At 44.4% G+C, this 25,262-nt stretch overlaps 2 protein-coding genes across 4 annotated transcripts in view; one reads left to right on the forward strand and one right to left on the reverse strand.

The window, feature by feature from the left end:
* SPPL3 (signal peptide peptidase like 3) overlaps window positions 1–14,934 on the forward strand; it is a 52,647-nt gene extending 37,713 nt beyond the window's left edge. For all 3 annotated transcript variants that reach the window (XM_057373792.1, XM_057373793.1, XM_057373794.1), the window contains exons 4-11: window positions 849–968; window positions 3,447–3,525; window positions 4,219–4,331; window positions 9,292–9,398; window positions 10,374–10,537; window positions 11,717–11,916; window positions 12,918–13,027; window positions 13,731–14,934. In XM_057373792.1, the coding sequence (XP_057229775.1) occupies window positions 849–968; window positions 3,447–3,525; window positions 4,219–4,331; window positions 9,292–9,398; window positions 10,374–10,537; window positions 11,717–11,916; window positions 12,918–13,027; window positions 13,731–13,802 (965 nt within the window). In that variant the 3' untranslated portion in view covers window positions 13,803–14,934. The remainder of the gene's footprint in view (window positions 1–848; window positions 969–3,446; window positions 3,526–4,218; window positions 4,332–9,291; window positions 9,399–10,373; window positions 10,538–11,716; window positions 11,917–12,917; window positions 13,028–13,730) is intronic.
* Window positions 14,935–18,866: 3,932 nt separating this feature from the next.
* Window positions 18,867–25,187, reverse strand: ACADS (acyl-CoA dehydrogenase short chain). The gene is made up of 10 exons (XM_057373791.1): window positions 25,110–25,187; window positions 24,640–24,800; window positions 23,680–23,829; window positions 23,411–23,522; window positions 22,903–23,054; window positions 22,472–22,642; window positions 21,132–21,269; window positions 20,822–20,917; window positions 20,434–20,490; window positions 18,867–19,804 (listed from the first exon to the last, which is right to left on the reverse strand). The coding sequence occupies exons 1-10, from the start codon at window positions 25,162–25,164 to the stop codon at window positions 19,652–19,654; spliced, it is 1,245 nt and encodes a 414-aa protein (XP_057229774.1). The 5' UTR covers window positions 25,165–25,187; the 3' UTR covers window positions 18,867–19,651.
* Window positions 25,188–25,262: the final 75 nt, after the last annotated feature.

A 25,262-nucleotide genomic window follows, 5' to 3' on the forward strand; every position in this document is an offset into this window, starting at 1 on the left:
CTTCTTTCCCTGCCAGGAGTCAAATGTAAATATAGCTCCAGAGGCTGGTTAAATGTTGGAATTGTGGGGATAGGTGGGCTTCTCAATTTTGCTGGTAATTCTGAAAACTCAGAAACGCAGTAAAAGCTGTCCTGTCCCATGATTAGCATACCTCTGTTACCACACTGCATGTTGGAGGTGGGGGAAATACTAAAAACAAAATAATTCAGTATCTCTGCTCTGTTTAAAATTACTGCCAGCTATAAAATGTGAGCCTGAATTCATGTTGCTTTCAGCAAAAAGGCAATTAAAGTGCACTGCACTGATATGGTGGTTTCATAAACAGGTAAATGACTCTAGTGTTTTTTGAAAACTGCCCTTTATTGTTAGGCTTGATATTATCTGGTGGTTGCAACCTGTGATGCAATTTAAGAGCTTGGTGGCCTTCACCCAAGTGGAATTTGAAGCTGTGGCACCCTTTGCATGAGCTGGGTCAGCCTAACACTGGTCAGGCTTTTCACCTTGTGTTCAGAGGTTGAGTAAACCTTTCATATGCCCTGTTCAACATGTTTATGTGTTCCAGTGTAAAGTGATTCTAATCCCTAAAATAATGTTAATTTGCATAACTTGTTATTGATTCTATCTATGGCACAGGATAAAAGTGTTCAGTCAGTGTTGTGTGGAGTGGGGCTGTTGCTGTGCACACACAGCTGGGGTGTTCCTGCATGGGCAGCTGTGCTGTGCTCTGAGAGCACCAAGTGATCTCCTGTTGCACCAGCACTGCGAGGGAATGTGTTGTTAGAGGGCCTGAACAGGGGTTCCTGTTTGTGGTCAGAAACACCAATTCCGTGTCCCACTCTCTCCTGCAGGTATCCAAACCATCGATTCCACCCAGGCGCTGTTCCTGCCCATCGGAGCCTCCGTGTCTCTCCTAGTTATGTTCTTCTTCTTTGACTCAGTTCAAGTTGTCTTTACAATATGCACAGCAGGTGATTAAGTTTTCTTCTCTTTATAGGACTTGGAATAGAACAAACAGTATTGATATAATTAAATATTGTTGGTAAGAATTAAAATACATGTCATAGTACATTAGAAAAATAATTGGCTTTCACAGTTGTATTTTCATGTCTCTGTAGCTATAAAGTGGCAAGTGTTATTTGAGAAGTACTTTCCACTTAGAGATGTGCTAAAACTGCTGAACTATAAAATGCCAGAGGTTTAGAGATGCCAAATGTATTATTTAGCCTGAAGTTCACTTGTTTATAAAATGGTGCTCAGGACTGTACATGGTATTTCATAATTCAAGTATTTCATGGGAAATAACTTTAGGGATCTTGTCCAGAGATTTCTTTCCTAGTTTATTTTTGGTTTTGCTTTCATGCAGTTTTTCAGTTTCATGAGTATTTTTGGTCTCACTAGCATTTGAATATTAGTTTTTTGCACTGCTTGAATTTAGACCAAAATTGAAACTTACCTGCAAATAAATTGCAGATCCTCCAATCCTCTTTAGCATTTACATATTGTCTTTAAAAATAAACACCAGGGCTTTACTTTTTGGAAAATTTTGGTCTTTTGATCTTTTTGCAATTCTTCAAGAGACCAGCTGCTGTTGAGAGTAGCAAGATTCTTCCTACTGCTCCAGATACACAGCAGCTTCTAAAAATTGTGCTTAGTCCACATACTGAGTCTGTGAAGATTTTTAAACTCCTAAATACCTCTCATCCTCTCCTACTTCATTGCAGGCTTTTCCCTCATGGTTTAACTCCTGAGCTGTGCATTCTCTTCAGCCTCTTAAACAGGGCTGATGTTGATGGGTGAAATCTTAATCTCTACTCTTGAGACTCCTGTCTAATTCTACCTCCTGTAGAGCTCTGTTGAAATCTGCTTTTGTAACTTKGACCTATGACACATGTTCTATCCTACTAAAAAAATACTACAGATAGATTCTACTGCATGATAGATATCAGGGGAATATATACACACAAATATATATGATATTACCAGGAAAGATTTATGACAAAAGAGGAATTTTTATTTGTCAGGGTTATTGGTCCATCCATTTCTAAAATGACCCTGAGATTTGTAACTTTATTTGTAACACTTGTGTGCATAATTCGAGGATCCCGTGTCCCTTGATGCTTGTTGCAGGTTTCAGAGGAATGGGGATCAGTGCTCTTGGGTATCTTTATTCTTGAGGCTGTTTTTATGGTGTGTTTTGCTTTCCCTTGGGCTTGCATTAGAACCTCTGAAATGCAAAGCTTCCTCAGATGCTGTAGAGCAGAATGGGGACCCTGCTGGAACTGGGAACCTGGGGCAGTGGAACTTGGTCCCTGGTTTTCTTCCCCCCTCTGAAATACTGATAGAACTGTGAGTTTTCATGGTGCTGTTTGCGTGCAGACAACTTCTTAAATTTTCTTTTTAGATTATTTGAGTTCTTTTTTTTTTTGTTTCGTTTTGTTTTAAATCTTCCACTAGAAAGGAAAAATGTGGTTTGACCAAATGAATTTATTTTCTCCAGCTGGCTTAAACTGTCTACTAAAGAGRATGTTTGGTTCTTTCTCATCATCATCATTTGAGAAGAAAAATCCCTTTTAAAAACCAGCAACAACAATTTTTAAAGGATTAAATGGAGGATAGCACAAAGATCTGAATTGCAGCATGCAAAAAGTTCCAAGTGACTTCCATTTTCATTGCAGTCTGTTCATGCTGCACAGTTTTGGATGTGCTCTGCTGACATGTCTGTGTCTCCAYGCCCTTGTGCCCCAGCCTTTTAAACAGTCCTTTAAAAAAACTGGAAGGAAAAATAGTTATAAATACCAGCAGTTACTAAACGTTTTTACAAATGTGTGGGTGGGATAAGTATGCTRCTTGAAAAAGAAAGTGTTTATGGAAAATAGTCTGTTTGGATATTATGTATTTTTATCATTCTGTTTTCAAAAACTTGAAGTACTTTGTATTTTAAAAAAGTGAAGTTGCCAGCTACTGGCTGTAAGTTATTTGAAGTAGTACTGTGTTTTAGTAATGAATAAAGACTTTTGAGTGAGATGGGGGAAAAAGTTAATATCTGGGTTAAAAAGTGGAGAAAAACCCTTTATTATGCTGAGTTAGTCTGCGTTGTATGTTGAAAAATTGTAAGAAAATCTCACAACCAGTTTTTAGTAAATTTTTATTTTTTTACTCAGAATATGTGAAAACTTTTTCTTGCTGACATGATTATGAATAGATTTAAAACTTTTTTTTAAGKTTTGGGTATGGGCTGTTGCATTCCTTTGAGAGCTTTCGTTTCAGTCTGAAGGCTCAGTGTTGTGCAGAAAACCTCAGAGCCTTGAGCTGCTCGTGCTGGAATAATACTGAGCATATGATAATAGGACATTGTTGCAAGAGCTTTTTCAAATTGGAGAAGCCTGTTTGTSTACTGTAGAAATTAGGTCTGAATGTCCTAATATTACCTTTTCTTCTTTTTGTAGTCCTTGCAACAATAGCTTTTGCTTTCCTTCTGCTCCCGATGTGCCAGTACTTAACACGGCCTTGCTCACCTCAAAACAAGTAAGGACTTGAGCAATCCTTTGCTCCTCTTCTTGTGTGTTGTATTTCTTTTAATTTTGATGAGCATTAACCTCAGGACTGATGTTTGTGCATATTTTTTGGGCCAACACCATGTTTCCACTTTGAAAGCAGGAAGCACAGTTTCTGCAAGTCACTCACACTCGCCAGCCTGGGAAATGCAATACAATTGCAGGGGACTAGATTTCCCAACAGTGATTTTTAATAAGTTTGGCTTGTTTTGGCTGAGATTTTAGAGTTTGGGATTTGGCATTGGATTTTAATGTTTGTTAACATTGGACTCTGGATTTTAATGCTGGCTCTTTCAGAGACTGTAGTTAAGCCAATGGAAATTACAGTTGTAAGTGGCATGTTTTGAAACTAATTTTATTTTTTAACCTTTTGATTGGAGTTCATGTTACTAAAAGCACTGTCTTAGGTGGTGCTAGGAACAGTGACAATTTCAAGAGAGGTGCCAAGATTTACAGGGATTTTTCCATCTCTGCAGTTCATGCTTTACACACAGCATTTGAGTGTGAGGAAAACTTTTATTTTGTTGCTCTTTTAGTACCAACTTCCCTTCAGTTGTTATTGGCATCTTTCATCAGCAGTTGAGCATTATTCCAGCAGTGTCCATTTTCTGTTCTTGAAATGGAAACATCAAATCTTCCAGCTGATGTTTGTGTGTTGTTCTAGGATTTCCTTTGGCTGCTGTGGGCGTTTCACTGCTGCTGAGTTGCTCTCATTTTCTCTGTCTGTGATGCTTGTCCTTATCTGGGTCCTAACTGGCCACTGGCTCCTAATGGATGGTAAGTATGTAAATTAARGGTTTTTACTACTGATTTCTGCCTGTTCTGACACATCAGTTGCCTGGTGATGATGGGTGAAATTTGCTAATAATAATGGTTTGGCTTGCTGAGCTGTGTGGCTGAGTCCCTGAAGAGCCACTGCCAGGAACATTCCAGGGGAGTGCTTGGGACACCTGTTTTTCTGGTTTGGAAAAGCTTCTAGGGAAGTGCCAGAACATTTATGAAAGGTATTGCACACCTATGTGGTGTAGGGTGAATGGCCAGATTGAGTTAAAGATGTGTGGAGACAGTGGTTGTTCATGATTCATAGCTTAATCTTAAAAATCTGGTTCATTTCTGCTGTACATCTTGTTTATTGGTTCAGATGCTCAAATAATTTGTTATGAGGCAGCTCACAGTTGCTGGCTGTCTTTGATCGTTGTGAGGCTTGCCTTGGATGGTGAGATGGGTGAAACTGGCAGTCAGCCAGCTGGCTTGAAGGTGTGATTTATTGGGTTTTTTTCATGATGGTTGACCTGAATTCACGGCTTACTGTTCCAAAAAGGAGCCTTCATCCTTCCCTCCTGCCTTCCAAATCTCTCGTGCTAGCTCTGGCACACATTTAATCACATGGTAAACTGATCCAGCTCACCAGAATGGCAGCATACTTGGGTTTTGCCAGCCTATTTTTCTGCTGCTGCAGTGAGATGAATTGGATTATTGTGTAGTCAGGTATGTGCTAAATTTGGCAGAAGGTAAGTGGCAACRTGATGGGATCTGAGGGCACGGAGTGGATATAATAGCAAAGGCATAAAGGGGGAGCCAGGAGCAGAACCTCTGCTTTTCAGCAGTGTCAGGCAGCAGAATTGGCTTAGGACATCATGGAATGGCACCCTGAGGTCGTGATTGCTTGAGGAAAAATGGCTGCAGCAACATTACCTGCTCTTGAAATAGTTTGCTACAATAGAAAACATTCACCTCATCAGCTTCCAGCTCCTTCTAAATGAGGTAGCAGCAGTAGCAGCAAGTCCTTAGTACTGAAACCTCTCATGGCACTCTCATTCTTTCTTTTGTATGTGGGCACTATGCTTCATTCATGGTTTGAACTGCTCTGTAAGTCCCACCTGTTGTATGGAAGGGAAATACCTTTTACTGTACCAGACACTAAATGAAAAATATGCAGACAAAGTTTGTTTTGTGATAAGCAGAGTAGCCCACCATGAAATCAAGAGTGACACTTGATCTGCAGTAGCTGCAAAGCTAAAAGGAATGTCAAGTGTGGATTTTGGCAGAATCTGAAGAGTTGTCTACATTGAGAAGTCAGCAAAAGSATTTAGTTAAAAATAGGTACTTTTGTGAGTGCTTCAGTCTGACATAGTGGACTTTGCAGTAATTCATCTGCAGAGCTCTGAGCTGATGATGCAGAGTGGTGTCTGGCTTTTATTTCTCTTGGAGGGTTTTATGATTTACTGAATTGTGWTGCTGCTGTCTTGCTTTGAAGTATTTTATGTAGTTTATATTAAGGGAGCTTGAACTATATAGGTGATCCTCCTGTCATTTGTTCAAATCCAATTAAATCAGTGTTTTCCAGTGATATTGAACAGGGAACAGCTTTTATTGGCCTTTTGTCAGGGRAACAGACTGGAGCTTTTGTCCTCATACTGTGCTGCTGCAAGTGGATCCCATCATCTCTGCCTTTACTCTCTGCTTCTCTGGGACTGAGTCCTGGAGCCCCCGAGACTCCCGTGGGCAGCAGTGCAGGTATCAGCCCCGCTCACGGAGCATTGCAGTGGAGCACTCCTGTCCTTCAGCTGCTGCCCGTGCCCGGCCCGGGGAGGATCCTCTGTTTGGCCGTCGGCAGAGAATGAACCAGATGTTGTGACCGTGCTGCTCACGGCCCGGGCGGGGCTGGAGGAGGAGCTGGAAGAGCGGGTGTTCCTTATGAGCAGCAGCACATGGAGAGTCCTGGSTGTGCAGTCGGGGCTGTGCAGTTGATTTTCTCTGTGTGAAAGAGCTTTACTGCTCGAGAGCTCAGGAAAACACAGSGGAAATACTTCTTGGTAATTTCCAGTCCTTACAAAGTCGAGCTGTGGTGGTTCCTGCTGGAACAGCCTTGACTGCACAAATCCTACCCTGCCCCCGCCTGCACAGCCCTTGGCTGAAATGCTTCTAAAGGCAGGGACGTGTGACAGGGCAGAGTGAGCAGATGTTGGCTCCGAGGGGTTGTTCTGSTATGTGATGATGTGCATTTATAGGTCTTGAAATACTTATTTATCAGAGCAGCTTGTTTGATGACAGAATCACCAAGGATGGTCACTGTCCCCTGGTAAAGTCTGGTTAAACTAAAAGCTTTCCTAAATAGTGGGCAGAGCTGGAGATACACAACAGGAATGCTATAGATGTATGGAATGTCTGTAGCTACAGAGTGAACTGCATGGTCRTGGATACTCTGGGAGCAACTGCAGCAAGTGGGCCTGTGTTTTACTCCCTTCTTTTAAAATATACTTTGATCAGATCAGAGCTTCACCTGGTGGCCTGTGGGGAAATTTAGAGCTTCCCCAGTTTACAAAGTGCTTTGTTAAACCAGGCCCTACAACATCAGCATCTTGGAGCTTTCATTGCTCTGTGCCAGAGAGTCTAATCACATATGCAAGAATATTCTTAATCCTCAGAATATCCCTGTTCCATAAGGAGTGTGCTTGCAGGGACTCTGGAGTTAATTTGTTCTCTTAATTGAGGGTTAACTCTTCCAGTGCTTTCTTATTCAGCCTTGTCAACCCTTCAACAGCACTTCCAAACCAGAGCTGCTGGTTGTGTGGCTGCTCTACCTCTCTTTCTCTCYTCTTTATTTCTTTTAATGATTTGGAGTATATTTCAGTGAAGACCTGCTTTATATTGTTTGTCAGCACTATGCATGAGCTTGGAKAGGGAAGCTGGCTTCCATTTAGAGAAGTCCATTGACTGCACTTTGGCCCATATTATTTGTACTTGCTCTCGGGCATTCCTGCTTCCCTTGTTTTTTAAGTTTACCAGTATTTCTTAAAGCAGTTGCAAAACTGTGTAATTACTAGCATGTGTATTTCACTGTCAGCAGAAGGATTTTTTTCCGTCTCCTTTTCTGACCCAGTATTTGGTTACTTTATGAAAGTGTCTTGTGCATGCGCCTRTGTTCATTTCAGTGACAGAGAAAYAGAGTGTGTGAACAATAGATAAAACTCACGCTGGTTAAAATATTTCTATTTCTCATTMATTATAACCTGGAAATCCTCTCCTAAAAATAGGTTTGCTTGAGCTATTATTAACATTCGCTTTAGAGAAACCTCTTTGATTTAACACAGTCTGTCCCTTGTATTTGCACTTCTGCCAGAGGAAGTCTGTAACTGAGGGCTATATTGAATTACTGAATGCAGTTCTTTTTCTTTCTGCTTTGCTGTGTCAAATTCTTTAAACCTCAGTAATTTGCTTACATTTTGTAGCTAGTTACAGTTTTGCAGCATGATTTAGGGTACATTTTTATCTCAGTAATCSCAGCATTGCTTTGTTCAAACTGGCTGCTGTGCCACCTGGGGCTGTGCTAAAGTTGTCAGTTCTCAAGAGATAAGGTGGGCTTGGTGGAGTTGCTGGGATGCCACCCCTGCTCACTGCAGACAGCCATGCTGGCAGGAGGCCCGGGGCCCTTGGATGGTTATGGATGTGTTTCCCTAGTGCTTGGATGGAAGATCTGCCAAGCTTCCAGGTGAAATGCAAGTGTAAGGTGGCACCACAGCCCCATAGTTACAGCCTGAGAATCTGGAGRGTAATTGGTCCATTCTGGCCGAGTGCAGTTGTCACCCTGGTGGGCATGTGCATAATGAATTGGCTTCCCCTGCAGTTCCAGCTGGCCAAAACGGGAYTGTAACTTTTTGCAAATTCTGTGTCATGTTAGACAAAGACATTTTGTTGACAAATGTCTGCATGCTTGATTGTAGTTTGATCCCARTAGGACTCCATTATTYCTTACAAATAGACTGATATCATAGATGAAAGCTGATTTGTTTTTTAAGGTTTTTTAAAATTGTTTCATTGTATTTCTTTGGTATTTACTTGTAACTGGTTGAAATRTATTCAGTTGTTACTTGAGTATCCTTGGTAGCTGAGGCTGGGCTTAAAAAAGCAGGAAATGACACAAATGTGAATACTACGGTTTTTGCTTAACATCTTACCTTTCTGCCCTGACAAAATTCCCCTTGCTACAGAATGAAAATCTGAGCATCTGTGTCATGTTGTTCAGCTCCTTGATCTGGCTGAAAACACTTGGGAGGGGTTAAGAAAAAACTTACCCATATTTTTCCCCTAAACTTTCACACACATTTTGGTTATTGGGAAATCCATGGATATMGCATGATGATGTTTCATGGTATTCAGGCAGTCTTGCACAGTCTTGCCCTAGCAGAAGTTTTGTTTGAGTGGGTTTTTGTCAGACCAAGTTCTAACAAGTCACATAACTATGCCCTTTCTGAATAAAGAGTCAAGGATTATTTATTATTTATTTTATGCATTTGCCAGAAAAACTAATAGAGGAAAAGGAGAGGTTTGTGTTTGGGACACAGTGCATTCAAAGTTGTTTTGTTGCTTGTGTTTTAAAATGGGTAGTCAGGGTTGTACAGAGGAGGTAGTCTCTAGGACACAGGACATGGAAACATTTCTTTGTGGTGGGTGGTGGAAGTTGAGTGGAACAGACAACTGTGCCTTGCAGAGGGATCTCTGCTTCCCYGGGGYTGTGTTTGCAGTTGGCTGCTGAATGTATTTTGCCTTTTCTTAACTCTGTTGTGAAGAATTTCATTGTCCAGAAATAGCAGAAAATCATCTAGTGTATGCAGAGCTGCACAGGTGCAAACAGAGGCTTCCTTGGGGTTCTGGGGGAGAGATACTGGCTTGAGGTTGGTGTTTTTCTGTTTGTTTTGCTATTTTTAATGAACTAATGATGTCTTGCATTTTGTAGCTCTGGCTATGGGCCTGTGTGTTGCAATGATAGCCTTTGTTCGGCTGCCGAGCCTGAAGGTTTCCTGCTTGCTGCTCTCTGGGTTACTAATTTATGATGTCTTTTGGGTAAGTGTTTGGTTTGGTTTCACTAAAACTGTTTTTATGCTTTGGATTTGTAATCAGCCTTGGGCCAGTTTTACATGAATTCTRCTGGTATGAAATCTGGTATGAAGTTGATGAAATCTGGCAAAGCCAGAAGATCAGYTCCACCACTGCATTCTAAGATGTTGAATTCTACAGCAGGATACAGAATTATTTCCTTGCTAATTACTTGAAAAAAGCAGAAATAATATTAGAATATTTCAACTTTTGCATATTACTTAAAAAAATAATTTGGAACTCAAATTCTGAAAGCTGGCTGAAGATGAGAACAAGCATTTCCCATACACACACAGTCATGGCCACACTGGCACAAGGTGCATGTGCCAGCTTCTGATTAGCAGTGAAATCTGCACAAMAGGAATGCAAATGGACTTACAGCCAAAAAGGCTGGCATAAAATCKTAGTGCACTTCTACAAGAAATCTGACAATGTGTTTTGTAAGAGCAAGAGGAGTTTGTTTTACCTTTGCATAACACTGTGCGCTGATCCAAGGCAGCATCCACTGACAGCTCTGGCAGATGGGATTTTCTATTGGGATGGACTGGAGACAAGAGCTGCCTCCTTCCATTTTTGGGTGAGCACTGTGCTCACCTCTTCTCTGTTCTCTAGCTTTCTCCTGTTTGTAGGCTGCTATTACCTGCATTTGTCATCCCACAATGTCTGCTTGTAGTCCAGACAGATCCTTTGCCAAAGGATCTCAAGATATTATATCTTGACATCAGAAAATRTAATCTAGTTATAATGGAGGATTAATCGTGTAAAAAGCTCCATCTGAATTTTTGAAATATGTTTTGCCTTTTATCATCATATATACAATGTATGTATATGGAAAATTTGGAAAATATCCTTTTTTTTTCCTGAATAAGCAAAGCAAAACCACATGCAGCCTGAGTTGCTGTGTAATTGCAGTTTGTAATTTCTGTTTTCCTCGCTCTGTAGGTCTTTTTTTCTGCCTACATCTTTAACAGCAATGTTATGGTGAAAGTGGCCACACAACCAGCTGATAACCCCCTGGACGTGTTATCCCGGAAACTTCACCTGGGACCAAATGTGGGCAGAGATGTTCCCCGTCTGTCGCTGCCGGGCAAACTTGTATTCCCAAGGTAAAGGCTTCTTTCACTGTATTACATGAAGAATGTTTTCCCTCCATATACTTAGTAGTACTAATTCTGTTGAAAAATACAAACTTAATTCCCTGTTTAGTCATTCCTTCTTCATGCTAAAGAGAAATAGAACGAGCAGTGAGGACTGGACACTCTGCTGCTTCATAGGGTTAGAGAAAAGACCCTGATTAGGTGCCCCATTCAGAGCAGAATACATTTTGYAACATCTGTGTGAGTTCTGCAGCATAATATTGCTCGTGTGACCTCACACTTAAAAGCAAAAGATCTGAGGTTTATTATAACATCAGAATAGTCTGGATTACTGCATAATTRCAGATGATTGGGAAGGGGTTGGAAGCTGATCTAAGCAAGGGAATTTACCAGGCAGTGCAGTTCTGGAGGGAGATTATTCCACGTCCCTGCTCCAGGGTTCCCTGGTGGCTCAGTTCTGTAAACAGAYATGCCCAGGGCCTGGTGGGGCAGTAAATTCAGTGCAGCAGCAGTCAGGTTATGTTGGCATATTTACTCTTCTTTCTTTGGATGTTGGAAATGACAGATTAGAAGTCGATTGCAATGTAAAACCAAAACTGTTCACTTTGTCAACTTTGTGGTACTTATTTAGCCTTCATTTGAATGGAAAATATCTTGGATTTAAGATAAGGGACAGTTTTAGTTCTTAATCTTTTTCACACTTAGCTCTTTTCTGGGAATCTTGCAAGACTRTAGTTTTGTGTTTTGTCTGAATGTCCAAAATGGGTGTACTGACTTGTTTGAGATCTGTGTGCATGGGGATGAAATGTGTGCTATCAATGGTAATCAGTCAGATAACAGGGCCAGCTGGTCCCTCCCTTCAGCACTGAGGAGAGAGAGGACTGAAATACTGTGTCAGTAGATTTGCTTCATTSAGTAAGTTATGGGCAAAAGCAGCTTAAACACTAATGGAAGAAGGAAACTGGTTTGGAGCAACGTCATCCCTGCCCAAATGGGTTTGTGTAAAGCTGAGGTGGTGGAGAAATCACTAATGAGGAAAACCTCATTAGCCAGCATTAGGCTCTGCTATGTGCAAGTTTGCTGATAGAAAGAGGGGATGTGCCAAATGAAGCTCAAAACCACAGTGGAGGAATGTAGAGCTTGTCACCTTGTATTTTGGGCATGAACCCAATTCCAGTTGCTCTTTAGCTCCACAGGCAGCCACTTCTCGATGCTGGGGATTGGAGATATTGTGATGCCAGGGCTTCTGCTCTGCTTCGTCCTGCGTTACGATAACTACAAAAAACAAGCCAACAGTGATTCCTGCGGTGCCCCAGGACCAGGGAACATCTCTGGGCGTATGCAGAAGGTCTCTTACTTTCACTGCACACTTATTGGCTACTTTGTAGGTGAGTAATTAGTTCAATATGAAGAGCTGCCTAAGTGAGCAGACGTGGGATTATTGTAGTAGGTTTAAAAGATGATGAAAGCAAGTGTAAAGAGGCTTTAAGAGGATGCTTGATTATGTTCTTTCTTAATCCACCTCTCTTTGCGTTTATTGGCATGGTCTAGGGAGAAAAGCCCTTCTGTAGTCTTCAAGGGTTTTTTGTAATTGTATTTTATTTAGAGGATGAAAGAGGTTATCATTGTTTTTGTTAGCATTTGCACTTTGCTTCAGTGGCATAGTGTCATAGCTCATACCTGAGTTATGGGAAGAAGATGAGAGTTTCCAAATGAATTATGCTGTGCATAGTACATAGCAGATCTAAGCAATTCACCTGGGTAATTTCCGCATTTTTGTATTCTGATCCTGTGACACAGTACATACAGCAACTCATCAATAGTTAYCACTGGAATGCTGTTCATAACTTGCTGTAGCCAGCCCTTTCCTCCCTAGTATGAGCTTTTCCCTACATTCAGGATGTGTGTGTGCATATCCTGACCTCCTGCGGCCCTTCTGAGGCTGAAAAGGAAAGATCATTTCCTACCAACAGCTCTCCTTCCACCACAGTTTGTTTTTTTCCCCTACATTCCCTTCTTGCAAGTGTCCAGGAAAGTAATTTCTCTGAGCCCTGAGTGCCAGGGGCTTCAGACCCAGTCAGTCTCCAGAGCAGCACTTCAATGTGATGCTATCAGCTTCCCTGCTTCACCTTTTGTTGTATTTTGTCCAAATTATTCTTGGTTTAGGCTGAGATTCCAAACTGGAGCAAGTGGCTCAACACAGCGTAATACTAAAATAGAATCATTTTTCACTGTTTTGTTTCAACTGCGTTCAGGAAGAGCAATGCAGAGAGAAGTAACTTTTCCTCACCTGTCTCTAAGAATGGCGGGGAAAGAAGCCTCAGTGGATGAAACACTGAGAACATCCACCTGCAACCCAAAGATATTTATAGTGACTTTTCTCCTACAGGTCTATTAACTGCAACAGTAGCTTCTCGTATTCACCGGGCAGCCCAGCCTGCCCTGCTCTATTTGGTACCATTCACTTTATTGCCGCTCCTCACCATGGCCTATTTAAAGGTAAGAGGGGAGGACACGTGGCAGGAGGCAGCTCTGGGCCATCTGGCAGCAGGGTCAGTGTCCTTGTCCTGGGCAGCAGCTCTCAGGAGGATGATGAGTGTCCCTGGCAGCCCTGGCCCAGAACAGAGGGACAACTGCTGTCAGGTCAGTCTTCATTCCAGAGGACTGAGCATCCGAGAGATGAGTTCCTGAAATAGAAGATCATTAATGCACATAAAGTACCAGTAATTATAAACAAAATAAATTCTGAAATATTAAATTCTGTTTTAATTAAGTAAGTGAATTTGTCCTTGTCCAGTTGATCAGGAATACCATGTGCACTGAGTTTTAACAGCAATTGGAGAGGCAGAACGTTGTTTGCCTGTTCCGAACAGAAATGCTAAAATTTACCATTCCCGTTCCAGGGCTGTTGTTGAAGCACACATGTAGCACTCTGCAGAGCAGAACATAAGAAAGGGCAGGATTTTTAACCTGAATAATTATTTCCTTCCCACGAGAAACCTATTTTGGGTATATCTGCTCTAAAAGTAAGACATTCTGGTCTGACAGGGAAAGGATTTATTTTTACTGTCTGTATTGTAATTTGCAAAACAGATGAAGAATAGATTTGCTCTAAGATATAAYGTGTGCATTTTAACATGTGAATTCYAAGYGGAGTTGAGAGTTTCTGAGGGCACGATCCTTGTGCTGTTTCCCTGCTTAGGGCGATCTACGTCGCATGTGGTCTGAGCCTTTCCACTCCAAGTCCAGCAGCTCCCGTTTCCTGGAAGTATGATGGAATGGACAGGAAGTGACCTGAACTTCTGCCTTGGTCCTTTTCACTTTAACTTGTGGCTTTGTTGTCTCCTCAAGCTGGACTGGCTGGTACTTGGGAAGGTACCAGTGACAGGACATGTATGAAAAGACTTTGTATTAAAGAAGGGAAAGAAACAAAAGCTAAAATCCCAGAGCTCCGTGTGACTCCATATCTCCCTGCAGATGTGGAATTGGGGACCCTTTGTGCAACTGCAGCCACTTTCCTCTTTTCCTCACTCGGATGGATTAGTACCAGACTATTACCTTTGTGAGAGAGGAAGAGACAGACTTGAAACTAAAAACGGCTTGAAGTCGTTCAAAAACTGGTGAACACTAAAAGCAAAAAYGGTTAAGCAAACTGAGGCTTCTTCAGAGAACCCCTCGTGGACATTGGGACCAGTTTCCTGCGGGACTTCAGTTTTGAAAAGAACTGAGACAGAAGGTCTTCTGTCACAATATTGGGTTTTTTTGATTTGTTAAATATTTCCTGTGGTGTGAGGTTACTTATTAAATCCACAGACATCGAGTGACTTCTTGCAGTATACATATAAAAATTTGTTGTAACAAGTTACATTTCCACCCAGATGTCATATTGCAGTGAAAAAGGGCACGATTTTTATACATATATATATACACACATATAGATATATATATGAATAAATAAAAAGGAAAACCTGCTAAGATCATGCTGTGTAGCAGACAGGGGCTTGCTGTAATTTTTAGCATGTAGCGCAGTTACTCTGGCTTTATGTATATGGATCTACAATGAGCTGCTGTTTTCCCCCCCTCCTACAACTGAACCTGCAGTTTAAAACCAAGTGTAGTATTTGTACTGGTTGTACCATGGACTTTAGGGGATATTTGATTTGATCRATGTAGCAAACTAGGGAAGAAAAAAGCTCAAACCCAGCCCTGTGTGTCTGAGGGGGGAGGAGGTGGGGGTGTCTTTTTTCTTTTTTTCCCTCCTTTTAATTTTTTTTTTTTACAAACAGCTCCCTTGCAGGTTTTTAGTAGTTCCTTCTTGACCAGTGCATGTATTATAGCAGCAATTGTCTTTGTGCTTTCTGATCATAGTAATGTATCACTTGTAAATACATTTTTTCTATTTTCTATTTTTTTGTATTTTTTGCATTTTGTTTCATTAGTGTGCTGTATTTTTCCATGCCCCTGCCCCTCAAAGAAAAAAAAAAGAAAAAAACTGTCCTTTACTGTTGTGACTGGTTGGAGTTTGTGTGTTGACTGCTTTGTACCTGTAGCCTGTTAAAATGTGGATTTTATTCTTTCTTTTTTAAAACCAACAGTTCCAGTTGTTATTTTGACTGAAAGGCTTCCCTGAGGTAACTAAACTTTTTTGCTTTCAAGCACTGTGCCAAGCTGGGTTTGGGGAGCTCTCCTGAGAGCTCATAGCTCRTTTTTGTTGATGGATACTGGGACCTGTTAATGGGATGGGAAAAGAAGGAGTGTTGGAGACTGATCTGACTGAGCAGTGCAGTGACTTTAGGTCCAATTTCATTCCAGCAGGTAAGGGGGGATTGGTGAAACACCTGATGCTCTCAGCACTGTCAGATGGTATAAAAAAAGCATTCTGGACGTGGTAGGAAATTTTGTCCAGCCACGTCTGCACTGTCATTAAGTCATTAATTAACACCTTTTTCTGTTCTCAGGTAGGTCTGGCATGGGTGGCAAAGGGGCTGATGCCTCTGAGCTGGCTGGGACAACCTCCAAGACAGCTGGAACATCCCAGGATAACAGTAAGAAGCAGCTCAGCCCTTGGGGGGTAGGGCTGAGATTTGGCAAATGTGGGTGGGGCAGGGGGGACATCGTGACTTAATAACACACACACACACACACATATTCACACACACATACACACACACACACAGTTACTTTCTTTCCCTTAGCTGAAAGCATTCCCTCTATCATGTGCCTGCAGTGCTCATCCTCAGGTAATTTTTAAAAGAAATTCAGATTTTCATTGAGAATTTGCTTTTTCTGGTYGCACCAGACTTGCCTGGGAGTGTAGAAAGGATCCATTTTGAGCTACACCTCAAACCTAAGGTGAATAAAATATTGAGGAATGGATTCAAATAAAAAGCTTTTTTGGTGGCTTTTGTTTTGCTGAGAGGTTCCAAGCAGTGGAGTAACAACTTCAGATCCAGTTTGCTGTTGCTTTATCTGCACCTTGCACCTACCTGATAGTTGTGTCTTTCTAGTCCTTGCTGTGTGTCCTCTGCTTGAGGATCAAGCTGTACTGGCTGCTTTGGGTCCTCTGGATTCTGGGACACCGTGTCAGTCCTGGTTCCTGTCCCCTACAGATGCTGATGCAGCTTTGTTGAACTCATTAATAAACTGCTTGACACAAAGTCCTGCAGTGAGATTGCCCAAATACCTGCCCTTTCTTTTCGAAAGCTGTCAAAAATAGCTATTTYAATAACTGACTAACATAAGCCTTCTTACAAGAAGGAAAAGGCTGGCAAAAAAGTGATAGACTAAGGCATGCTTATAGCAGTTATCAGGCCATGGACCAGAACTGTAGTGTACAAATCTGCTGCAAAGTCTGGTTCTCTGCTGCATCTTTGGGAACAGTCAGCTTAGAAATGGTACTGTTTGCATGCTGAAATGTCCGTAAGGTCACACTTCACCTTTCAAATGTGAGTTCCAATATTTGAATTTGAAATTAGTTTTTTTAGATAGAAAGTAGTAAACTTCATTTTTCATTCAAGTTACAGCACTGTCATGTTTTCTTATCACTATTCCATGTCTTCATTCTATTATTCTTCCAGGCACCTTGCTTTTTYACTTCAGGATGTCTGTCAAATTTASTATTTTCCATCTTTGCCARGCCAGGCCTGTGTTGATGGTGAGRRCTCTCAACTTAGGCAAAACAAAGACCTAATTTAAAATCTCAATATATTTGTCCTTTTTCTAATAGCTGACACTGTCAGGAGACTTAYAGAAGAGACTSGATATGAAAGCAATACTACAGCACTTTCAGCTGAGTCCTGTAAAACTTCTTGCTTAAACATGGAAGGCTGAAATAGCACTTCTGGGGTTTCTTTGAAATTGTGTGAAATGGAGAGATGAGCCCTGTCTCACTGCACTCTGAGGTAGATGTCCAGACTCCAGGCACCTCCTCATTCTTGGTGAGGAATGGGACAAAGAAGGATGTGGCTCATGTCTGTACTGCCCAGGAAGATTAAAGTATTTCTCACCTCTTCGTATTTAATTGTGACAGCCCAGAACAGCTCATCTCTTCCTTTAGTCTGTTGGGAACTCATAAGAGTCAGCYATGTGATATAAAAGCTATCAGTTCTAAGGTGGGGCAGGAAGTAACTCCTAGTTACTGTAACTATGTTTTCTAAGAAAGGATTCTAATTCAACCTCCCCCTGCCTCATGATCAGATTCATATACCCTTAGAGTATTGTGGGGCAAAAACTACGAAGTCCTTGAAAAGTGTGGCTTTTGTCCTTGAGAAGTGACTGMGCTCCTTCCTCACCTGTTTCTAATTTATCTGTAACCTGATTTTCCCATCTCTGTGCCCCGAGTTGGCAGTGTTGGCTGAGTTTGCCAACTGATAAAAAGTTGTGGCTTCACCTGTGAACAGACCCTTTTCTCCAAGGACAGGATGGYTCTGCCCACACCTGGGTTTGTGCTGAGTGGCTTAGTAAGAGCTCCTGATTTAATGCTGCAAAACTCGTTTGTGTTTTGCCCTCTCAGCAGTTCCTTTGCAACAGCCCTCAGGAGCAGACACACATTCATCACACAAAGGTCTCTCAGCCAGCAGCCRTGAGGAGAAGGCTCGAAGTATCTTGCTCTGAGAAAAGCCATTGCTTTGCTGTGGAAGCTGTGGGCTTGTGTGTGTAACCGTGCTGTTTTATCCCTCTTTTTTTTTTTGATACCTCAAGGTTCTCCAGGTGTTCTCCATCAGGTGAGGCAGTCACACCCACCATGGTTGGGGTACAGGGACAGTTTAACTCTGCTCTGGAGAGAAGCTGCAGCCAATTRGAGCTGGTAATGAGGGAGGCTGAGGGTGAAGAGGAGCAGTCAGCAAGTGCTGACAGCACAGCCAATCTAAGAGAAGCAGCTGGATGAGAGGGGAAATGGGCTGGCAGAAGTGTGACTGACTGTGCTGGGTGACTGGGGACTCAGCTGGAGTGCAGTGCAACAGGAACTCTGCACTGCTTAAGTCCTCATGTCCCTGCAGCTCCTGTTCTGAGTGGCAAGGAGAAGTRTAAAAGAGTATCACACATCCTCATGCACCATCATAGAAGTGAGCCTTCAGCAATCAAAAGTGGTGACACAGGCTGAAATCAAGCTGTCCCCTCAGCTAGAAAAATCCTCCAGAATTTACAACACATTCAGTCAGTGGAATGGTTTTCCAGTAGGAATGCTCCTGTTGAATGCAGTCAATCCTTAAGCGTGGGAAAGGAGAAACTCAGCAGTTGAGGACCTTGCCCCAGCATGCTGTTGCCCTCCAGCGCCCTGCACAGGGATGACTGACATCACTGAGAACTGGTTTCACTGGTGCACTCAGGCCTGGCTGGTTTCTGCTCCTGTGTCTTGTGACGGGAGTATTCTAAGTTAATTCACATCTGCATTTAAAAAAAAAATGAGGGAGTGGTGGTCCTTTAAAATCAGGTTTTATTTGTCTTCTCTGCTCTCTTGTGTAACAGAATCCACCTCTTCTCTGCACACAAGTTTAAATAAATGGCACCACAGGAAAACAACCATTTACCTCTAGTGTACCTTTTTTGGACAAGGAGGCAGACCAGACCAGGCTATAATCTTAATCCTCTCCTTTTCCTGAGTTTAGAGCTTTCCCTTTGGCTGTTGACTCTTCTAAAAGTTAATGTTTTACCAACGATCACTGATTGAGGATGTGTTACTGCTAAAACTTCCTGATGAGGTTAGTGTGTCACCTTTCATTTCCTCATTACCCAAAACATGTACAGGTTAAAGGCTGTTACTGTCCTTTCTTGCACTTCCTGTTGATATTGTAGAAGCAGATTTGGGAGCAGAGGGGTTTTTTTGGTGTTTGTTTTTTTGGTGTTTGTTTTTTTGAACAAAATCAGTCTCAGGCACTGCAGCATTGCTGTCCTTTGCTTCTACCCCTACATCCCAGAGCAGCTGAGTGAGCAGGTGCTGGGCTCTGCTGGCCCAGACTGAGGGATTCTTTCTGTGTTTTCACATCTATGCAGGCAGCAACCAGAGCCTGTGCACAGAGCCCTCTGCGGGCACGTTGTTTCTGTGTGTCCTGTCTGGCTCCTTTCCTGCTGGAAGTGAGAAGTGCCCTGCTTCAGGGATTACCTCAGCCCAGCCTATGTCCCATTCGGAGCTCATGCACAGCTACATCCCACACTGGAACTCCACTGAAGTCTGATCTGCAGAAGGAGGGGACCAGCAGCCTGGAGCAGGGCACAAGGGTCGTGGCTCTCAGCACCTCCAACTCCAGCACTGGTTATCCAGTGCCACGTAGTGACAAATTCTGCAAAACAGGCAGTGGCTGGGAAGTGTACGAGGACAGCTGCTGTCATTTTGCCACTAACTAGCCATTCCAATGGTCCAGCTTAGGAAAAGCCCCACACTGCCCTATGAGGACAGGTTGCCTGCTGCACTCACAGCCACCAAAACCTCACTTACAAACCTCAATTTGGCCTCTGTGCGCCATACTTTGTCCAAAGAAGAATCAGCATATTTTAACTAGAGGGTCAGTTACTCATTGGTGAGGAAAATCTCCATCATTAGCCTCATTCAAGAGGGTCAAACTCCATCACTGTTGTGCAACATTATGAGGCACTTGGGGCAGGGTGTTGCTCTAGTCAGCTCCCTCAGCCTCGATAGGCCTTCAGCAGCTGGCCTGCGATCACCAGTCTCTGGATCTCACTGGTCCCCTCGTAGATCTCGGTGATCCGGGCGTCGCGGTAGTGGCGTTCTGCTGGCATCTCTGTCACATAACCCATCCCACCCAGGATCTGGATAGCCTGAAACAAAAGGCAGCAGGTTAGAAAGGAAGTGGGGTCAAGAAATTTGTTTTCTATAGAATGCACACACATGCACACAGAGCCACTTTAAGAGGTGCTGAGCTCTCTGCATGCATAATGGGAAGGGTGGGACACATGGATGACTACAACTCATCGGCAATCATAGAAATAAACTGGATTGATCCAGGTAAGAGCAATATGGATATCCCAGGTGGGCAATTAATTGCTTCAGAGGKATCTGTTAGCTGAATATGCATCACTAGGATGCTTTTATTAAAGAGAGGACACTAAACTGAGGAACAGAGSATCTGATCCAGATGCAGTGGTGGTGACTGGTGGCCCCATGTCCTCTCCCATGTCCTGCTTCTTGTTAAAACTGCCACTGCACTGGACAGTAKCAGGCACAGATCACTTTAATAATACAGCTGCCAGAGGCCAATACAAATCTCTGCCACTGTCCTACTTCCCCACAAACCCTGAAGATGGTTGTACTAATCAGCTTCGGCCATAGGGTTGGTTGCTTGGTTGGCTGGTGTGTTTCAAATAGAAATTAGTAATTCCATCCCATGCTCCCAAAGCACTTGTGAGACATCCAAAGTCCCTTTCCACATGACATATGTCAGAGTTACCTGATGAGCGATGGACGTTGCAGCTTCTGATGCAGCCAGTTTGGCCATCGCCGCTTCCTTTGGGGAAGGAAAACATCACTGAGGGTGCAGCTGTAACAAAAAGGATCTCCTCACTTGCACGAGGAGCTTGAACTCTCACAGAGCAGCTGTGCAGAGAGAAGCCTGATGATGGTGTCAGCTCAGAGCAGCCACCTCTTTCCCCTCAGCTACAACCAGTGCTGAGCTCAGCAGGCTGCCCAAGGGTGGRCAGCAGGCCCAGGACCTGGTGGTTACACCCCAACAGTACTGTCTGGGCAGGCACTGAGCACAGCAATGCTATGGAGCAGGGTTTCCTGGCCTTGAGCCTGTGTCCTGTGCTGTGGCTGCTGGACAAAAGGGCTGAAACTACCTTAGTGAAGGGCTTCCCATTGTCCTTCAGCATAGCGGCTCTCCAGGTCAGCAGGCGCGCACCCTCCAAGGCCACAGCCATGTCTGCCAGCTTGAACTGCAACAACAAACACTGCCTTTGGTCCAGGGCCTCTGCCTGCACAAGGGCACCAGTAAAGGAAAAGGAGCCTCTGTCCCAACAATTAGTTTAACAATGTGTATCCCAGACAGTACAAAGGGCACTATGTGTCTGATACCATGCCCAAGAGCACACATGGACTTTCCACCAGCCCTGGCACACTGTGGAACTGCCCTGTGTACTTGGTTTGTACCTGCACTGCCTGGAGCTTTGTGATGGGTGACCCAAAGGCCATTCTCTTCTCAGCATAATCCACAGCACAGTCCAGAGCCGCCTGTGCTATCCCAAGGGCCTGTGAGGCAATACCAATCCTTCCTCCGTCCAGAGTTTGCTGAGAAAGACAAGGAATATATGTAAGTCAAGTCATACTTGATCAAAAATAGGACATGCACATTCCTAATGTTGCTGGAAAGCTGCTGTAGCCTTAAAATCCTCTGGTCAGAGACCACCTTGATTCACAATATTCCCAGTTATGCAGGAATAGAGAGCTRTAACAGGCACTGACACTGCAGAGTGAAGACAGTAGTAAAAGAATGGAAGCAGAAACAAAAATGATTTCTTATTAGCTGGGAGAAAAAGAGGGTGCAAAATGAGAGAAACAACACAARTATCTGCTCTGGGAGGAGCTAGAAAGAAATCTTCAGCCATCCCTGACTCACTGCAGCTGATTTCACTTTGGAAATCTGGTCAGTTTTCCTTTTTTGCCCTCATCATTAGGACACACATATGAAAGCATTTTTCAAACTAATTCATAAACCCAGTCAATTACCTGACTTAGCTCAAACATCTGCTCTACCCCACTATACACAGGAAGAAACCACAGCACAGAGAGAAAAGGCTTCATCTTCTCAGCCCTGGACTGAAAGTCTTTAAAAGAACCTATCAATCACCAAACACTTGTGGTTCTGGTCATAATGGAATGGGCTCTGCTCCAGGGAGCTTGACTCAAAATGTCAGGCCAACAAAGCGTGTTTTGCTCCTACAGAGAAAGCAGTGACCACACTCTAAGGACAGTGCCTTACTGCAGGAAACAAAGCTATTCCCAGCTGCCTGGCTCCTTCTCAGAAGTCACATGCATACCATAACTCAGCTGTCATCCAGCTTGAGACACTTATCCAGAAGTTGTTCTGGGCCTCCAGGACAACTTGCCTCTGCCACAGTATTAACATAGGGAAATGCCACATTTTCCCTTTATCTATGGGTACAAACTGAAGGAACGGAGGATTGGGAAAGGAAGAAAATGAAAATATACCACCCCTATTGACACAACACCTCAGCAGCATCAACATTCCTTCAGCTGAGAACCGCCACAATAAAAGTACTGTCAAAAATCTGTGTAAATTAACCATTCATTAAGCTCTGGGAATGATTCCTCCCATTCTGGCAAGCAGGGTCAACAGCCTAACATGACACAGAACAGCTTATGCAAGCAATCCTCACTGAAGTGACTGCCTCTGGAAATGGCTGACAAAACAGTAAAGCTTGGGAAATATGGTGGTACACACCCACAGYTGCACTCCATCCCTCTCTTACCATGGCGATTTTGAAGCCCATTCCTGGCTGCCCCAGGAGGTTGGCCTTGGGTATCCGGCAGTCCTCAAATATCAGGTTGGCAGTGGAGGAGGCTCGGATTCCCAGCTTGTCTTCTTTCTTCCCCAGTGACAGCCCAGCTGTCGGCATGGGAACCAGGAACGCACTAATGCCCTGCAACAAGACCCAAACTCTTAGGAATGGTGCCACCTTCCCACTTACCTGGCTGTCAACAGGCTTCCTCCATTTTACGTAAAAGCCACATGTCCAGGTAACCAGAAGGAGGGAGGGGAGAGCTGAGACTAAACAAAACCAGAACATATACGCCCCTTCTCTGCTCAACGCATGGCTCTAAAAACAAAGTCCCAGAGCTGCTGCAAAGTGTTTCTCCACAACTCCTTCACCCACCCCTTTTTCCCAACAAACTACCACACCTTGTGCTTCAGGGATTTATCTGTAGTAGCAAACACCACGGTGGCCGAGGCGTCCCAGGCGTTGGTGATCCAGGCCTTGGTGCCATTCAGAACCCACTCATCCCCATCCAGGCGTGCCACAGTAGAGGCTGCACCAGCATCGCTGCCATTTCCTAAGCAAAGCAGCAGCAAACAAACCTCAGGTGACTGGTGACATCACTAATCCACCCCCCACCTGCACCACATCAGCTCGTGGCACCTCTTGAACTGTGGCAGTGTCACCACTGTCCCTTCCACAGGATGGGGAAAGGCCCTTATGTGCCAGATGTGTCACACAGGGAATAAGTATTTTCAGCAGGGACCATAGGACGGCAGTTCACACCTTGGGTACTGAGACCTCACTTACACAGAACTGCTGTAAACCACCTTTCTACAAACTGTCCCAATTTCAAAGACCAAAAGTCCATCCTAAACCTAAAGAAAGAAGCTATGCTATATTCTTTGCAACAGGGATGGTAAGTCATATCACCTGGTTCACTGAGGGCAAAACATCCAATTTTCTCTCCACTGGTGAAGGGAGCGATCCACTGGTGCTTCTGCTCTTCAGAGCCAAATTTGAGTATTGGGCCTAAATAAAGGGACTTTGAGAATTTAGTGTTGTTAGTGCCTCTTGAAGGTACAACCAATCCAGTAACTCCCTAATGTGCTTGCCAATACACTAGAACCCACCACAGGGACAGATCTACTTCTCCCAAACACCCCTCTCCAGTAAGCCCCATGGCAGCTCCTCACACTCACATTGTTGACGCTGACGATGACACCCGTGGATGCACAGCCCCTGCTGATCTCCTCCACAGCGATGGAATAGGCCAGGTAGTCAAGSCCTGCTCCTTTGTACTTCTCTGGCACGTCCATAGCCAGCAGCCCTAAGCTACCCATCTTCTTCACCTGTACACGGAGAATAGAGAGGTCAGGTGCTCTGCAGCACCAATGTGCCACAAATACAGACAGACACATGGAGAGAAAGATACATCATGGGATGGCTACACCCAGAGGAAAAGATCACACAACTCCTGGTGAAATGGGAATCTGAACAAACTGATAAGTGTCCCCAGATCCCAGTGACTGCAGCAGGAGCTGTACACAGTTACTGTTGTTTGGGCTCTTGCTTGTTTGAAGAGCCCTCTTCAGTACTGGGAAGGGGGGAGCCTTTTGAAGGTGAAATAGGCAGACAGAACTCCACCAGCATTTCCTCAGCCTCCCACCAAAGCTCTCCCCTTGCATGTCTCCTGCCAGTAGAAATGGGAAATCTAGCTGATAAAAATAATTGGAACTTTACCTTGGAGTCTGCTGAACTTCAGCCTAGGACTGCACAAGGGAAGAATTTTACAGAATGAATGACTATGGAAAACAGTGTGCAARATGATTTTTTTCCCTCCAAATAAAGTCCTATCTTGCTTCCCACAGAATTCTCTTAGTTGGTTACACTGCAATCATTCTACCCCAAGTTTCCCAGCTAGACCCTTTGCTTGCAACCATAAGCCTCTGCCTGCTTTTAGAGGAATAAGGCAGAACTTTTAAGTAAGTAACTTTCCTCCTATCTGGATACCAAAACCATCAGTCCTCCACATCAAATCCAACACCTCAATTTTCTGTTAAACCGGAGCTGGATGTATATTCTTCTTCAGCCGGCATAGTCTTGCCCCAGAGCAGCAGAAAGGGGGTCTCCGGCTGTGCAATTCCAACCCTCGCACCCACCTGCTCGGCCGGGAAGCGGTGCTCCTTGTCCAGCTGCGCTGCAAGCGGCATCAGCTCCTTCTCCGCGAAGTCCCGGACCGTCTCCCGCAGCATCTGGTGYGTCTCGGGCAGCTCCGCGCTCTGGTACACAGTGTGCAGCCGGCGGCACCGCAAGGCCAGCGCTGGAAGCGGGGARGGGACTCAGCGCCGCCGCTGCCCCTTGTAGGGGCCAGGAATGGGAGCCATCCCGTGAGGGGCTCTGAGGGTCCCCCCACCCCGACACCCGTTCCCGCGGCCCCGGGGCTGCACCCGCGGCCCGGCTGAAGGGCGGCGCCACCCCTCGCGCCTGAGGGGACTCGCCTCAGGCAGGCCCTGAAGGGCACAGGGGCGCCACTTTCCATGCAGGCCGCGGCCCCTCCCCGCCCCTCCCGCGTGCCCCGCAGCTCCCCCGAGCAGCCGCGGCGGAGCGAGGCCGCTCCCGGAGCCCTCACCCCGGGGGGCTCCGCCGCCGCGGGCCACGATCGCCGCCATCGCCGCCGCCGCCATCGCCGCCTGAGGGAGCGCGCGGAGCCCTCAGCGCGCACGCGCCGCAGCAGCGCCCCCTGGCGGCCTCTCCCGCCCGTGCCCGCCCCTCCAGAGCCGCG

Source organism: Malurus melanocephalus, unplaced genomic scaffold (assembly GCF_030028575.1).
Source record: "Malurus melanocephalus ecotype Western Australia unplaced genomic scaffold, MMel_1.1 scaffold_208, whole genome shotgun sequence".
In the NCBI taxonomy this organism is placed as follows: domain Eukaryota; kingdom Metazoa; phylum Chordata; class Aves; order Passeriformes; family Maluridae; genus Malurus; species Malurus melanocephalus.